The sequence below is a fragment of the Mobula birostris genome, chromosome 9 (genome assembly GCF_030028105.1).
Source record: "Mobula birostris isolate sMobBir1 chromosome 9, sMobBir1.hap1, whole genome shotgun sequence".
NCBI lineage: Eukaryota > Metazoa > Chordata > Chondrichthyes > Myliobatiformes > Myliobatidae > Mobula > Mobula birostris.
In genome coordinates, this window is record NC_092378.1 from 47512058 (window position 1) to 47529107 (window position 17050).

The window sequence follows — 17050 nt, forward strand, 5'->3', positions numbered from 1 at the left end:
CACAGTACTATGCAAAAGTCTTAGGCACATATATATAAAGCTAGGGTACTTTAGTAATTTTATGTATTGCACTGTACTGCTGCCGCAAAAAAAATTCATGACATATGGGAGTGATGTGGGAGTGACGATAAACTCAATTCTGATATGGGTAACTACTGTGGACTGAGAATGGGAAGGAGGCTGGGAGAGGGAAATTATGGTTTGGGAAAAGGGGAAGGGAGATGGGAGGGAGTGGAAGGCAGCAGGGAAGACATTCTGTAATGATCAGTAAACCAATTGTTTGAAATGAAATGACCTTGCCTGGTGTCTCTAGGTTGGGTGTATCTGCACCAGCACCATCGCCCACCCCTGGCACTCGTTCTCTGCCACCTCTCCTACACTCTCCCGCAGTGCTGCACCCTCGCTATTCCCAACATCCTGTGCTCCCGCCAGATTTACAAACTTGTTCTCTGCTCCGCGTTGACAAATACACTACTGTGCAAAAGTCTTCGGCACCCTCGTTAAATGTATGTGCCTAGGATGTTTGCACAGTACTGTATGCTATTAAGTTAAGTAAGTGAGGAAAATTACTGAGGTCGTGTCGTGGGTTCTTTATTTTTTCAGAAATCTGATGGTGGAGTAGAAGAAACCGTTCTTAGAACATTGTATGTGTGTCTTCAGGCTCCTTCCTGTACCTCCTCCCTGATGGTAGCAGTGAGAAGAGTTCAAAGTACATTTAATATCAAAGTGTGTATACTATATACAACCTTAAGATTCATCTAATTGCTGGCGGCCACAAAGCAAAGAAACACAACAGAATTCACGAAAAAACCTGCACAACAATGATCGTCCAATGTACACCCAATGTACAATTTTAAAAGAGAAGAGGGCATGTATTGGGGGGTGGGGGTGTTTAATGATAGATGTTGCCTTTTTGAGGCACTGCTTTTGAAGATGTCCTCAGTAGTGGTGACTTGCCTTCTTTTTCTGTGTTTCCATTCTGTCTGTCATGTAGCTGCTGTTCTAGGATACCCACGCAAGTGTCCTGCCTATTGAAACATAGAAAATCTACAGCACAATACAGGCCCTTTGGCCCACAAAGCTGTGTCGAACATGTCCTTACTTTAAAAATTACCTCAGGTTACCCATAGCCCTCTATTTTTCTGAGCTCCACTATCTGTCCAGGAGTCTCTTAAAAGACCCTATTGTATCCACCTCCACCACCGTCACCGGCAGCCCATTCCACGCACTCACCACTCTCTGTGTAAAAAAAACTTACCCCTGTCATCTCCTCTGTACCAACTTCCAAGCACCTTAAAACTGTGCCCTCTCTTGTTAGCCGTTTCAGCCCTGGGAAAAAGCCTCCGACTATCCACACGATCAATGCCTGTCATCATCTTATACACCTCTTTCAGGTCAACTCTCATCCTCCGTCGCTCCAAGGAAAAAGCCGAGTTCACTCAACCTATTCTCATAAGGCATGCTCCCCAATCCAGTCAACATCCTTGTAAATCTCCTCTGCACCCTTTCTATAGTTTCCACATCCTTCTTGTGGTGAGGTGACCAGAGCTGAGCACAGTACTCCAAGTGGGGTCTAACCAGGGTCCTATATAGCTGCAACATTACTTCCTGGCTCCTAAATTCAATTCCACGATTGAAGGCCAATGCACTGTATGCTTTCTTAGCCACAGAGTCAACCTGTGCAGCGGCTTTGAGTGTCCTATGGACTCGGACCCCAAGATCCCTCTGATCCTCCACACTGCCAAGAGTCTTACCATTAATACTCTATTCTGTCATCATATTTGACCTACCAAAATGAACCACTTCACACTTATCTGGGTTGAACTCCATCTGCCCTTCTCAGCCCAATTTTGTATCCTATCAATGTCCCACTGTAACCTCTGACAGCCCTCCACACTATCCACAACACCCCCAACCTTTGTGTCATCAGCAAATTTACTAACCCATCCCTCCACTTCCCCATCCAGGTCATTTATAAAAATCACAGAGTAAGGGTCCCAGAACAGATCCCTGAGGCACACCACTGGTGACCGACCTCCATGCAGAATATGACCCGTCTACAACCACTGTTTGCCTTCTGTGGGCAAGCCATTTCTGGATCCACAAAGCAATAAGCCTGGCATGGGGTACCTTATCAAATGCCTTGCTGAAATCCATATACACTACATCTATGGCTCTACCTTCATCAATGTGTTTGGTCACATCCTCAAAAAATTCAGTCAGGCTTGTATGCACGACCTGCCTTTCACAAAGCCATGCTGACTATTCCTAATCATATTAGGCCTCTCCAAATGTTCATAAATCCTGCCTCTCAGGATTTTCTCCATCAACTTACCAATTGATTGCTGAATCTGTTTGTTTGTTTCCTTCAGTGGCGAGTGGATCTGTACATTCTGCCGTGACCCCATGAACCCCGAGGTGGTGTACGACTGTGACGAGCAGTGGCAGGCGGGTGAGAAGCGGAAAGGGGGTGGAACTTCAGAGATGCCCCCAGTTGATCAAAGGGTATGTATGTATTGCAGAGACTGCACTTCCAGCAGAAACAGTACCCTGTCAAAAACTAGGAGTAGGGCAGTAATGGATGTTAGCAGGAGCATTTACAACAGGTCCATCATGAGCCACTAATGCTGCTGAGGTGTAAACTGTTTGTAGGTGTTAAATGTGTCTGTTTTGGTTTTATTCTGGAAGATTGTGTGTTAAGGTCCCACCTAAAACCTATATAATATAGCTAAGGTTCCTTACTGCCTTTGCACAGAACTGTATTTGCCAACGTAGAATGGAGAGCAAATTTGTAAATCTGGTGGGAGCAAAGGATGTTGGGAATGGCGAGGGTGGAGCAGTGTGGGAGGGTGTGTGAGAGACAGGTGGCAGAGAAGGTGTGCCAGGGGTAGGGTTAGCACAGGTAGAGACATAACCAGCCTAGAGCACCAGGAAAGGTTATTTGATTCCAAACAATTGGTTTGTTCATTACAGAATCTGTCTCTAGTGCTTCCCACTCCCTTCCCCTTTTCCCAAGCATGATTCCCCTCTCTGTCCCCTTCCCATTCTCAGTCCACAATAGCGACCTTCATCAGAATCAGGTTTATCATCACTCATATGTCATCAGTTTTTTTTTTGTGGCAGCAGTACAGTGCAACACATAAAATTCCTGAAGCACTGTGCAAAAGTCTTGCTGCATAGACTTTTGCACAACACTGTATGTCACTGTACAGTCCTGGCTTTGACTCCTTATGATCTAACATTAAGGTATTTTACAGGACCAATGATTTTTGTTTTACCAGCGGTGTGGATGCAGGGATAACGCGAGCAGTGAACAAGGACACTGCAGAGAGAAAGGATGTCTGTAGGTGTTGGCTGAGGAAGAACCCTGCAGGCATACTGACTGGGTCTCTTGAACTGGCATCAATAATGAGTGGTGAAGAGGAGTGGGGGCATGTTGGTGAAATGCCAAGCATTGAACCAGTGTGTTAAAGGCTTATGGGTTGGTGATGGTGACTGATGACCTGCCTCATTCCCAGGAGGGCTGCAGAAAGATATCACTAAGAACAGGGGCGAGCTTACTCAGCCTTTCCTTTGGCAAGTGACGTGCATGGTCTTTTTTACAGAAATGCGAGAACCTGTTGCTCTCCATGTACTGTGACGAAATGAGTGTCGCCTTTCAAGAACCAGTTCCCGCTTCAGTTGTAAGTATCTGTTCCCATTCTGTCCGCTAGCAACCGAGTTACCGCATGCACGTTCGTTGGCCAGTGTCACACTCGGCGAGTCATTCGGTGACTGTGAGGCAGGAGATCAGACCACCGGGTTTCAGGGTCGTGCCTAGAGTGGTCTGTCATCACCAGGGATCTCTGGTGTCCAAGGGTTGGTCATCTTGTTGTAGTGAGGCAAAGAGGGAATCCTCTGAGTGAGTTCACCAAAGCTTTTTGAAAACTTTCCCTGTTGAAGATAATAGGCTCAGTGGGTGGGACTGAAGCTGTATCTGAAGTGGCACCAGGTGCAATTGCTGCCTTACTTGTCCAGCAGCGAGGGTTCATTCTGGACCTCTGCTGCTGTCTGTGTGGACTTTGCATGTTCGTTCTGTGGCTGTGTGGATTTTATCTGGCTATTTCTGTTTCCTCCCACATCCCAGAGTTGTGCGGTTTGGTAGACACTTGGTCACTAATGATTTAGGTGGATGGTGGAATTTGAGGACGTGGGGTTAATAAAAGGAGTTGGTATAGGATTGGTGGACTGAAGGGCTTGTTTCTGTGCTGTATGCCTCCAACAGTAGGGTGGTTAATCCCCCTTCCTCAAGGAACTTTCCTGTACACCGGTTTCCAGAGTTACTGAGACACAAGAGATTCTGCAGTGCTGAAAACCTGGAGGATAACCCCTCCCCCCTCTCCCCCTCTCCCCCCCCCCCCAGCTGGAGGGGGGGGTGCGGTGGAGGGAAATGAACAGTCAATGTTTGGGCTGAGCCCTTTCATCAGGACTGGAAAGAAAGAGCGCTGTCCATTTCCCTCCATAGATACTGCTTCAGCATTGAAGTGTGTGTTGCACCAAAGGTGTTAAATTCAGCTTTTGCACACCAGTCGTAATGCCTGAGCTTTTGCCCTGTCTAATTTGCTACTCACTCCCACACACCCAGTGTTGCCTTGGAGTTCTTTGATACTTAGAGCAGCTGCGCGTCGTTTACAGGTTCCTGACTACTACAAGATTATAAAGAAACCAATGGACATGTGCACTGTGAAGATTAAACTGCAGCGGCAACACGCACAGCACTATCAGAGAGCTGAGGACTTTGTGGCAGATATCAGGCTTATCTTCAGGAATTGTGAGGAATTCAATGAGGTAAGGGGCAGTTTCAAATGGAAGCACTGGCCGGGTTTCAGATTCACACTCGAGCTATTGAAAAGTAACCCACTGACAACTAATAGTAGGGCATAGTTGTCACACTTTACTTTCCAGACTGTGGTGGGTCAGTGCCCTGTGCATCTGATAGTCTACCAGGCAGTCAGTGTGTGTGTATGTTCCTGGCCATCTTTGTGTGTGTGTGTGTGTGTGTGTGTGTACAGAGCTGTGCTCCAGACATAGGCAGGTGGGATCTCCAACAGTGTAGCATTCCCTCAATCTCAGTTGAGGTGTGCTCCAGTGCCCACAGCCTGCTAACTTGGGTTACAGCCTCTGAAGCCAGTACATCAGGTCTGGCTGGAAGTACATTTTGTGGGGCACCAGGTTTATTTGTAGCTCATTCCATTACGGCCTCCTCCTACCCTTGATTTATGCACATGACTGACTTTCCTAAACTTGGCTGTGCTGTTTTTCAATACCTGCTTCCATCATGGACTTTAAATTTATCACTGGCAAGGCCATCACTTGCTCCCCATCACTCATTGTTCTGTGATGAATTCCTTCATTGAACCCCGCAGTCCATGTGGTGAAGGTACTCTGCATTTTGACCAGAATGGCAATATATTACCAGGTCAAAGTTGAAGGGATGGTATTCTCCTGTACCTCCAACAGTTGTCTTCAGCTGATGGTGATCTCAGAGAAGTCCTGGCAAGTTGCTGCATGCTGCAGCTATGACGCACCCTGGATGTGTGGCCCGCGCAGGTTCCTCTATCTTGGATGGTGCTTGAGCTTTGTAAATGTTATTGGAGTTACACTCCAACAGTCATGTAAAAAAATTCAAATTTCCTGCTGAGCTCTGACTTGTAGATGTTGGAGGGTTGGCAGTGAGTTACTCTTCACGTCATGCTGTAAACTGAACTTGTACTGTAGCGTTTTTGGTTTGATTCTTTTGCATTATAGAGTTAAAAGCTAAAGCCCCATTGCCATGATATGATTTGGACTCGCCCAGATTATTCATTCATAACTTGAACACGATGTGCCTCATCCCTCGCCACTCTGCCTTGTTTTACTTCCCCAAGATTCTTCACCCTGCTCTTTGTGCTCAACTGCTGGCTGACCTAATGAGATCCACATCCCCTCTTCCCTCAACAAACTAGAACCTGCTGCAGCTGTAAGTCTTAAGATGTCTGTTGCCTCTGACAAATGTCAAGCAGAGTACGTGAGCCTTGCCCGATTAAAGTTGCACTTGCTTCCGTTCTGTTTGCAGCCTGATTCTGAAGTCGCCAACGCTGGAAGAGCCTTGGAGCAGTACTTTGAGGCAAGGCTCCTGACACTATTTCCTGATAGGTTATTCCCACCGCTGCCGCCCTCCAAATCCGACTCTGAGCGCACAAAGGCCAACCTTGATTCAGACGAGGATGATGAAGACGTTGTTCAGCCCCGGAGAAAACGTTGCAAAGGAAGAGAGAGCCCCATCTTCATCAAATGACTGCGAAAGAATTCTCTTATTAAATAGACTTGCTGAGGACTGTACTATTTGTATCAGGAAATTGATATTTAAGAGAAACAATGCTTGAAAAAATCTAGTTAGTGACGAACACTATTCTGTATTAGAGTTACAACCAGCAGGTGGTAAATTAAATACATTTCTGCTACCTCACAGATTATGTCTGCCTGCGCGTTTGTTTGTAAGCTGAAAGCAGTGGCTGGCAAAGTAAACAGGATTTCAACTATGGCTATTGATTGCATTCATTGAGAGGTTAAGTTTCCCTTGGACAGTCAGGGTTAGTATGGCATTGGAGACCTAACAGTAGGTCCCAGCTGTTAAATCGTCTCCTCTGAGGCCCACTATCAATCTGCCTTGCCTTCCTTGGTTATTGCACTCCCTCCCTTTCTCCTTTAGTTTCTCCCATTAATCTTTCCACTGTGAGAAAGAGAAAAGGCAGAGCCAAACTTTCCCGCTTGCGGTATTGGGCTGAAACAATTTTAGGAGTGTGCCACACCAAGCTTCCACAGCAACACACATCAAAGTTGCTGGTGAACGCAGCAGGCCAGGCAGCATCTCTAGGAAGAGGTACAGTCGACGTTTCAGGCCGAGACCCTTCGTCAGGACTAACTGAAGGAAGAGTTAGTAAGAGATTTGAAAGTTGGAGGGGGAGGGGGAGATCCAAAAAAAAGCTTCCACAGTACAGTTTAGGGCATTTAAAACATGGAATTTCTTCAGACTCCTCCAAGCACCCATCTGTTAACCTTTACTGTCATCCTAATGCCTGGCCTTATGTAGGTCAAAGCACACCCAGAAGCAAATCATGTTGGAATCGCGATCATCTCAAATCTATCATTGGAGTTTGGTGATTATCTAGTCTCTGCCACACAGTTAAAAATACCCAAGTGTCTAATTTGAGAGTAATGCTGTGTAATACTATGTTTCAGTGTGATATGCAGGGCATCTCTCTCCTGCTTTCCACTGCACCATTCATTGGGGAGACGCTAAGACACAGCCCACAGTAAAATAAAATGCAGGTGCACTAATGCACAGGGCTGAAACTTACAGGTAGGTGTCAGAGGCTTCATGACAAACTGCAAAAGTACAAGTGTGTTTGGGAATTCTACGCATTCCCACAAACATGTGGGATCCCAAACTCACTGGTAGTTTCTGGTAGCAAGCCTGATGGCATATTCTGCCACCATACGAGATCTGCCAGCCCTTGCACTGGGAAACCTGCCTCCATGGTGTGTTCATCTCGGTTCAGCAGCTGCTGATATCATTCACTCTGGAGGACTCCTCCCAAGTATCATCACCTTGTCGTGGTGGAGAGGCTTGTGAGTTCCTGAGTTCCCAAGAGCGATGCCGTCTGGAGTTTAGCCATCTGGTGCTTAGCTCCTGTTAGGGTCACCCAAGGTCAAGGGGGGAGGTTCCAGAGAAAGAGCAATCCAACCAAGACCGTAATGGTGGAGGTGGCAGGAGATGAGGACGCATCACAATGACGGTGAAGGCGGAGGAAAGCTGCAGCTGTGAAGGAACCCCAGTCATCTTGCATTTCATGCCACTGGACCCTGACGTCGATCCGTCAAGGACCATGTGGTGGCTATCTGTGATTCCATGTTAAATAAAGTCATGCACAAGTATTCTCCATTAAGGGAATCCACCCCAGCATCTCAGAAATATGTGGATCCTGGATTGCCCTTTTCAGCCATCTGAAGACCCCCCCCCCAACACCCCCATAGACATCCCCTTAGGAGAATCCCTGAAGACCCCACCCCTCCATAGGCATCCCCTTAGGAGAATACCTGAAGACCCCACCCCTCCATAGGCATCCCCTTAGGAGAATACCTGGACTCTTCCCCCCCCCCCCCATAAACATCCCCTTAGGAGAGTCCCTGAAGACCCCTGCCCCCCCATAGACATCCCCTTAGGAGAACTCGTTCTCGACTCGAGTGATGGCATTACCAGTACTTCAGAGGAAGAAAGGTAAGAATACAATAGGTTACATTTTCGCTTTTGTGCTTTTCAATTTAGTGTCTGAGGTCCTTTTCTTTCAGTAAAACACTTCACCATTTGCCTTAAATGTGTAACAGAAGTTCCAGGCAACGTTCAGAAAATTTGGCGACAAGATTTGGCGATGTAATGATGCAGCTCTATAAAACTCTGGTTAGGCCACGCTTGGAGTACTGTGTCCATTTCTGGTCACCTCACTATAGGAAGGATGTGGAAGCATTGGAAAGGGTACAGAGGAGATTTACCAGGATGCTGCCTGGTTTAGAAAGTATGCATTATCAGAGATTAAGGGAGCTAGGGCTTTACTCTTTGGAGAGAAGGAGGATGAGAGGAGACATGATAGATGTGTACAAGATAATAAGAGGAATAGATAGAGTGGATAGCCAGCGCCTCTTCCCCAGGGCACCACTGCTCAATACAAGAGGACATGGCTTTAAGTTAAGGGGTGGGAAATTCAAGGGGGGATATTAGAGGAAGGTTTTTTACTCAGAGAGTGGTTGGTGCGTGGAATGCACTGCCTGAGTCAGTGGTGGAGGCAGATACACTAGTGAAGTTTAAGAGACTACTAGACAGGTATATGGAGGAATCTAAGGTGGGGGCTTATATGGGAGGCAGGGTTTGAGGGTCGGCACAACATTGTGGGCCGAAGGGCCTGTACTGTGCTATACTATTCTATGTTCTATGTAAGATTTCATATCTGTCTGCCCTCTACATTTGTGGGAAGGGCTTATTCTGACACACCGTAAGAGGTTAGGGTCTGAGACAAGGATGAGGGGAGGGAGAGGACAGGGGCAGAAAGTGAGGAGTTAGGGGAAGGAGTCAAAGGTCAGAGTTCAAGTCAGCACTTCAAAGTTGGAGGTCAGTGGTCCCCAAGTACCAAGGTCTGTGGGGGCCTAAGAATGGGGGCTTCCTGAAGAACAGCAAGTCAAAGTACTACAGCACAGGACAAGGCCCTTCTGTGCTGATGGAAGAAATGCTGAGTCACACGGACAAGGGTGCATTTGGAATTATATACTTGTTATTTATTAATAATTTTAGTCTGGGATTTGTGGTTTTTAAAATCTTTTGTGCAATCTCCTACTGTCCCTGAATTCATGCGGGAACGTTCGAAGTATCTTAGTAGCAAGGTGGAAAACTATAAGGTTGAAGCTAAGAGAGGAAAGCTGCATTCACTTTGCAAACAGACACGTTTTAATGATGATTTGCATCACTTCTCAAACTGCTTCACACTGCAGACTTTGGAATTGAGAAGCTGCTGAGTGGTAAATAAGGAAGCAATGGCTGGAGGAGAGTTTCTCTCTGGGATTAGTCAGTGCTAATTTTGAATGTTAATGTTTCCGGGGCTTTGGATTTCAAGGATCGAGAATGAATGTGGGGTAAAAGAAGACAGGCAGAACTCATTATCTAAAAGGACTGAATGGCTGGAATGAAACTTGTCAGGATGAACAGCGAACCTGCTCTGTGGGATACAGCACAAATGAAATGTCACTGGCATGAAATTAGAAGGTTATCCCTTGACGCGGTGGCATCATAGCTTGCTGTTCCAGGAGAATAACTTGCAGGGTTGCCTGAGGAGGATTAGTCAGATTTCTACTGTTCCAAGCTTACCAGTTGTCCAAGCTGCATTGTCAACCAACCAGAGATAAGTAGGTCTCCCACACAAAAAAACCTGACTTGCTTCTTATCTGTTGGCAGCGGGTGGCAATAATGAAGTTTATGTCAGCTCAGGGAAAAAAAAAGCCTTGCTCTCTCCAGTGTTGGAGATCTAACAGAGCACGTGTACGGCTAACTGGCCAACAGTCAGTGGTGTCAGACGTCAATTTCCGGTCAAGATGGCACCAGTGTGCAATGCTCTCACGGTTGACACCTTCTGGATAAACCATGAAACCATATATTTCATTTCTCTTATGTATTTTACATTCGTTTTACAAACATTTGTACATCTTGAATGTGATTCTGGAACTGTTGGAGCCTGTGATTTGCAGTTTGGAGATCGTTTCAGCGCTCTGAGGTCTCTGAGAGGATTCCAGGAGACAGGCAGTGTGTGCGAACCCTGTGGTGGGAAGGCTCCAAGACTGGGAATGAGCCGATTAAAGCTTCCATTGTCTGCTGAGGGAGATTGAAACACCAAGGTGAATACGGAAGGTAAGCACTAGCTGCTTGCCTGGGGGAAATCACTCTGCTGGATGAGAGGGGAGACTGCCTTTTGATCGCTGGTGGGATTGCTCAGCTGCTGGAGAGGGGAAACTGCCTTTTGATCGCTGGTGGGATCGCTGTGCCACTGGAGAGGGGAAACTGCCTTTTGATCACTGGTGGGATCGCTGTGCTGCTGGAGAGGGGAGACTGCCTTTTGATCGCTGGTGGGATCACTCTGTTGCTGGACAGGGGAGACTGCCTTTTGATCGCTGGTGGGATCACTCTGTTGCTGGAGAGGGGAGACTGCCTTTTGATCACTGGTGGGATCACCCTGTTGCTGGAGAGGGGAAACTGCCTTTTGATCGCTGGTGGGATCGCTATGCTGCTGGAGAGGGGAGACTGCCTTTTGATCGCTGGTGGGATCACTCCGTTGCTGGAGAGGGGAAACTGCCTTTTGATCACTGGTGGGATCACTCTGTTGCTGGAGAGGGGAAACTGCCTTTTGATCACTGGTGGGATCACTCTGTTGCTGGAGAGGGGAGACTGCCTTTTGATCGCTGGTGGGATCACTCTGCTGCTGGAGAGGGGAAACTGCCTTTTGATCGCTGGTGGGATCACTCTGTTGCTGGAGAGGGAGACTGCTGCTGTGCCCAGAGAATGTTACACAGGTTTTCTGCATTTCGGATATGGACTTCGACTGTAGACTTTTTTTCCAGACTTAGTTTTTTATATTCTGTGTTTCTCACCTGATCTTGCTCGTTATTTTGTGTGTGTGTGGAGGAGGGGAATTTGGGGCGGGGGTTGATGTGCCTGTTCTGTTTTTGTTCATTTTTGTGCTGGGGAGGGGGCATTGGGGGTTGATGATCATGCTGTTATTCTTTTCTTGGTTTCGTGGCTACCTGGAGAAGAATTTGAGAACTGTGTACTTCGAAAATAAATGAACCTTTCAAGTCTCCAGAGAGACATAGCTGGTAGAAATGTAGTGTTTTATACAGCAAAATGAAACACAGCAGGCATCATATTGAGACCCTTTCAGACGAAGAAGCCTGCTCGACCCAACATTCCATGTAATTTTATATGATAAAGATCAAAGGCTAATTCTATACTTACAATATATCTACAATGTTTCCTTTGAATTACATATAGCTTTCACACCTCCCTCTTCGCATCCACACTATAGACACCCAAATGAATGTTAATCAGCATTGTCTGGTTTTCCAATTAACTGCGGTTCACGGCTCTACAGAACCCATTGTTCAGGACTGCATTGTAAATTTAATCTACAGTCCATATTCAGGTCTGAAGATTGGTGGCTGAAGTTATAAGTTAATATTTTACTATATGTTCTAACCCCAAAAACACCCTAACAAGTAGTTTCCCCAGTTAGTACCATAGAAGTTTCTCAATGATTTTATTGCACTCTTGTATGCACGAGCAACCACCCTCATCTCATCCTCCTGGGTAATGTAGATATTGTTCCATTTATCAGAATTTTTTACACAATGAGCTAACATGAACCAGTATGGTAAGGTATGCTGCACAATATTTTGATTACTTTTTTGCCACAAATCTTCCCTGCTAGAAGGCAGGAAACCATTCTCCCTGATCATTCTGTGACATATCGACCTGCACTAGCCTCTTGGTTTTCTGCAGTAAAGCGGGTCAATGAATGCTCCCTCATGATGGGGAGTACTGAGGAATGTGGCCAGTTGGTAGCACCTGCGCCTAAATAAGCAGCTGGATCTGGCAAATGTTAAAACACAAAATGCTGGAAACGTTCAGTGGGCCAGGCAGTGAATGTGGAGAGAGGCAGACAGGCAGTCAGGATCTATCCAGGATCTGGTTTCAACCCTGACTACTGCTGCAGTGTTTGGAGTTTGCACATTCTCCTTTTGGCTGTGTGGCTCCTTTTCCCATTTCATCCCACATCCCAATATTTATCCTTAGTGTGCTAAAACATGAGAGGAATTGATGGGAGTAAAATGGAATGCGTGTAAGTGGGTGCTTGATGGTCAGTGCAAACGCGGTGGGCTGAAGCACGTTTCCATGCTCTGTGATTTTGACAACATTTCAGATTGACCTTTCATCAGAGTATCTCTGATACTTCCTGTCTCTAATATTGACTTCAAGCATGTGCATTTTTTTTTTTCATTAGAGCCTTCACAGGGGGAGGGCCACATCAGAGGATTCTCTGAAAGGAAGTTGCATTGATTTCCAGAAATGTTCAGAAACGAGTTTGCGATGTTTATTTGAATTGAAAGACGAAGAGAATGAACCTGGGTCTACTTTCTCCTGAGAGACATATTATTGATGCAAACATATAGTAACTTGGTAAAACAATATTTATTGAAGTTAAAATACTGCACACCATTGTCAGATTTTGGTAATATACAGTAAAATACAAACACTAGGTAAGCCACTACAGCGTAGTCGAAGTATCTGCCCATTATGGTTGACATTTCTTTTCTATTGCAATGACCATGGATATACTAGATCCTCATTTCCCATTTCTGTTGATGTGAAGCGTTTCCGTGGAGGAAATTGCTTTAAGCACTGCTGTTCAATAATGCTTTCAATTGCCCAGCATAAGTAGATGTTGGACGGGTTTCACCTTGAATGCAAACTTGGATTGATGCTCATTGGTTACCTGAAAAGCAAGAAGATGAACAAGGTGTCAGCAGGTAAATGAGGCGGTAGGAGAGAGAATGATGTTGCTTGTAAGTGTAGAGTTCATGAGGGGCTTGCCCCACAAACAATTATAAAATGGGAAAGCTGATAAATCCTTTTAATGTTCATGGTTGATTTTTAGAGGCATTGTTCAGAGCAGTTTGAAGGCATGTTCTATGACAGGAATATCCTCATTTTATTTAGAAAGGCAGCGCAGAACAGGCTCTTCCGGCCCAATGACACACGCTGCCCAGCAACTCACGTATTTAACCCTCGCCTAACCACAGGACTATTTACAGTGACCAATTAACCTACTAACCAGTACGTCTTTGGGCAGTAGAAAGAAACTGGAGCACCTGGAGGAAACCCACATGGTCATGGGGAAAACGTACAAACTCCTTACAGACAACGCTGGAATTGAACTCCGAACTCCGACACCTTGAGCTGTAATAAAATTGTGCCAGTTGCTACACTACCATGACTACCTGGCCGTTGTAGCTGATATCTTATTTTGCTCTCAAGATAGACGTACTGTGTCTAAATGGTTAGAACGGATCTAAAGTCATTCAGGGACTAGCTGCTTTGAGGAAAGACCCAAAAGATATTGACAATTCTCTAATCTCTTTACTCCATGCTTTGCCCCCTGAAAATGAATAACTGAATTCATTAAAGTCACACAGAAAAGGATAAAAGTTGAACTAATTGTATACTCACTGACTGCCTGAGGTGGGTGAAGAGGATGAAACAAGATGAATCTTTCTGTAGAAATAAAATATTTATTTAAGTGTACATCCATCTCTTCTCCCACACAAAATATCAGAACTGGTAGATATAAAAGTTTGAGGTGTTGATCATCAGTTCCATGAAAAAGCCCAACCTTTGAAAGGGATATTCATTCATAGTAATGCATTTCAGTGAATTCTGGTAATCTATTTGTTCTTTTGGTGAATATTTCCCCATAAATGTTGATATTTGTTGGAATAGTTTGCCTAAATACTGTTTGCAAGAGGGATCCAACAATTTATACAAGGGAGAACCTCTTCTTTATAGACACACATTGCATCACAAAGTGTGTTCCCTTCTTTAACAAGCAAGGAGCTGGCCATTTTGTCACACATCTGGTCACAATCCCAGCACTGAGCCCCTAGTTACTCTGGGTTGGTTCTGTTAGGCAGCTCACTGAGGCTGATACTGGATTCCTGAGACAGTCGCAGCATTCTAGGCAACAAACAAGATGCTGAAGCAACTCCAGTTCAGGCAGCACCTATGAAATACAGGAAGCAAAGAGTGGGAATAAACGGGACCTTTTCAGAATGGTAGGCAGTGACTAGTGGGATACTGCAAGGCTCAGTGCTGAGACCCCAGTTGTTTACAATATATATTAATGACTTAGACGAGGGAATTAAATGCAGCATCTCCAAGTTTGCGGATGACACGAAGCTGGGCAGCAGTGTTAGCTGTGAGGAGGATGCTACGAGGACGCAAGGTGACTTGGATAGGTTAGGTGAGTGGGCAAATTCATGGCAGATGCAATTTAATGTGGATAAATGTGAGGTTATCCACTTTGGTGGCAAGAACAGGAAAACAGATTATTATCTGAATGGTGGCCAATTAGGAAAAGGGGAGGTGCATCAAGACCTGGGTGTCATTGTACACCAGTCATTGAAAGTGGGCATGCAGGTACAGCAGGTGGTGAAAAAGGCGAATGGTATGCTGGCATTTATAGGAAGAGGATTTGAGTACAGGAGCAGGAAGGTTCTACTGCAGTTGTACAAGGCCTTGGTGAGACCACACCTGGAGTATCGTGTGCAGTTTTGGTCCCCTAATCTGAGGAAAGACATTCTTGCCATAGAGGGAGTACAAAGAAGGTTCACCACATTGATTCCTGGGATGGCAGGACTTTCATATGATGAAAGGCTGGATCGACTAGGCTTATACTCGCCGGAATTTAGAAGATTAAGGGGGATCTTATTGAAGCATATAAAATTCTAAAGGGATTGGACAGGCTAGAGATGTAGGAAGATTGTTCCCGATGTTGGGGAAGTCCAGAACGAGGGGTCACAGTTTAAGGATAAAGGGGAAGCCTTTTAGGACTGAGATGAGGAAAAACTTCTTCACACAGAGAGTGGTGAATCTGTGGAATTCTCTGCCACAGGAAACAATTGAGGCCAGTTCATTGGCTATATTTAAGAGGGAGTTAGATATGGCCCTTGTGGCTGAAGGGATCAGGGGGTATGGAGAGAAGGCAGGTACAGGGTTCTGGATTGGATGATCAGCCATGATCATACTGAATGGCGGCGCAGGCCTGAAGGGCCGAATGGCCTACTCCTGCACCTATTTTCTATGTTTCTACGAAATGAAATGGATAGTCAATGTTTCTGGACTAGATGAAGGATCTTGATGGACGGCATCTCTGGAGAGGACAGTCCATCTCCCTCAGAGGTGCTGCCCAACCCTCTGATTCCTTCTAGTGTCTTGTGTAGCTACAGATTCCAGTGTTTGCCGTACCTTGTGACTCAATTCTGAGGTCTGTGAAAGGAAGGGGGTTATGAGGCAGACCAAAGAAAAGGTTCTAAGTCTCCTTGAGAAAAGGCAAACTTCCTACTCTCTTCTGGGTGCCTCTGTCCATGACTGCTCAAAGTGCAGAAGGAGCATTGTGGAATCACAGTAAGAACCTCGAGTTTGTGAACCAGGAGCAGAAGGAAGCCCAATGACAATGCTGGAAGGAGTGGATACACTTCAACTTTGGCCAAGTCTATGGATCCCACTTTGGCTTCATCATCTGCCTTAGAGCTCCCAGACCCAGAGTGGAACCAAACTATCCTCCCTCCAGAGGGACACCTGAAAAAGAAGATAAGTGTGGAGCTAATTAGGAGACAATAGTCTCCCCAGAATCAGTGATCGTATTGTAACTATTTTTTTTAGTGATGGTATATCTGTGGCAAGAATATCAGGCAGGAGGGTGCGGATAACACACTTCCCTCTTCTACAAAATAAAACTCAAGGATCTTTATCATCCAGTGTTGAAATCCTAGAGAGATGGGGCCTCTGACAGTTCAGCACTCTAGTATTGCACTGGAGTGTCAGCTAAGATGTTGTATTTAAGATTTAGGATTTGAGCTTGCAACAGTTTTAGCTCAGTCTGACAATGTCATTTGACCACGTCACAGCTGAACCTGAAATAATACCAAAGGCAAAAAGCTGAATTCCATCAAAAGTTGTTGAAGGTTTATGATAAATGTAAAGCTGGTGAGTAGATAATCCATTTAAGATCCCATACCTGTTTGACTTGATGAACTGTGTTTCTGATCGGTTCCTAAAACATGAATAAAAACTGTGTAAGAAGTTGGCTGGGTAAGAAGGAGGCTCTATTAGCTCGTTTTCCCACACAAACTTTGACCATTAGAATTATTGTTCATAGCCTCCTGACATCATTATTAATAATATTAATAACTTATTTATAGAGCACTTTTCATAAAGGTGATGCAGTTCAAAGTGTTTCATCATGGGATAAAGTGTAAACATGGTGATAAAAGATAAAATGATGTTAGTTAAAAGCAAGATCAAATAAATAGGTTTCGAGCTGTCACTTGAAAGTGTCAACTGAATTTGCATCCTGTATAGTTTTATGTATTAACTTCCACAGTTTAGGAGTGTAGTTCAACAAAGATGACCTGCCAATTATCTTTTGAGAAAGATTGTTTTAGTTTAAAAGATTAGCAGAAGATGATCTGAGAACTCGAGAAGAACTGTAAAATGAAAGCAATCCTGTGATGTACTCCAATCCTAGACTATTTAGGGATTTAAAAACAAGTAAGAGAACTTTAAAATCAATTCTAAAAGGTGTAGGAAGCCAATGCAGAGTAGATAGGACAGGAGTGATATGCTCCCTCATCTTGGTTTTAGTTAAAAGTTTAGTAG

General features: G+C 45.1%; 2 protein-coding genes across 6 annotated transcripts in view; one reads left to right on the forward strand and one right to left on the reverse strand.

The window, feature by feature from the left end:
- Positions 1 to 6487, forward strand: part of LOC140202739 (transcription intermediary factor 1-alpha-like) — a 163333-nt gene extending 156846 nt beyond the window's left edge. The window contains exons 15-18 of one of the 2 annotated variants that reach the window (XM_072267998.1): positions 2373 to 2505; positions 3606 to 3683; positions 4675 to 4827; positions 6095 to 6487. In XM_072267998.1, coding sequence (XP_072124099.1) covers positions 2373 to 2505; positions 3606 to 3683; positions 4675 to 4827; positions 6095 to 6316 — 586 coding nt within the window. In that variant the 3' untranslated portion in view covers positions 6317 to 6487. The other variant, XM_072268000.1, reaches the window with a different exon arrangement.
- A 6353-nt stretch (positions 6488 to 12840) lies between these two features.
- The window catches only part of LOC140202740 (uncharacterized), a 201366-nt gene continuing 197156 nt past the window's right edge, over positions 12841 to 17050 (reverse strand). For all 4 annotated transcript variants that reach the window (XM_072268004.1, XM_072268003.1, XM_072268002.1 and 1 more), the window contains 3 exons: positions 16410 to 16445; positions 13844 to 13888; positions 12841 to 13109 (listed from right to left, as the gene is read on the reverse strand). In XM_072268004.1, coding sequence (XP_072124105.1) covers positions 13106 to 13109; positions 13844 to 13888; positions 16410 to 16445 — 85 coding nt within the window. In that variant the 3' untranslated portion in view covers positions 12841 to 13105. The remainder of the gene's footprint in view (positions 13110 to 13843; positions 13889 to 16409; positions 16446 to 17050) is intronic.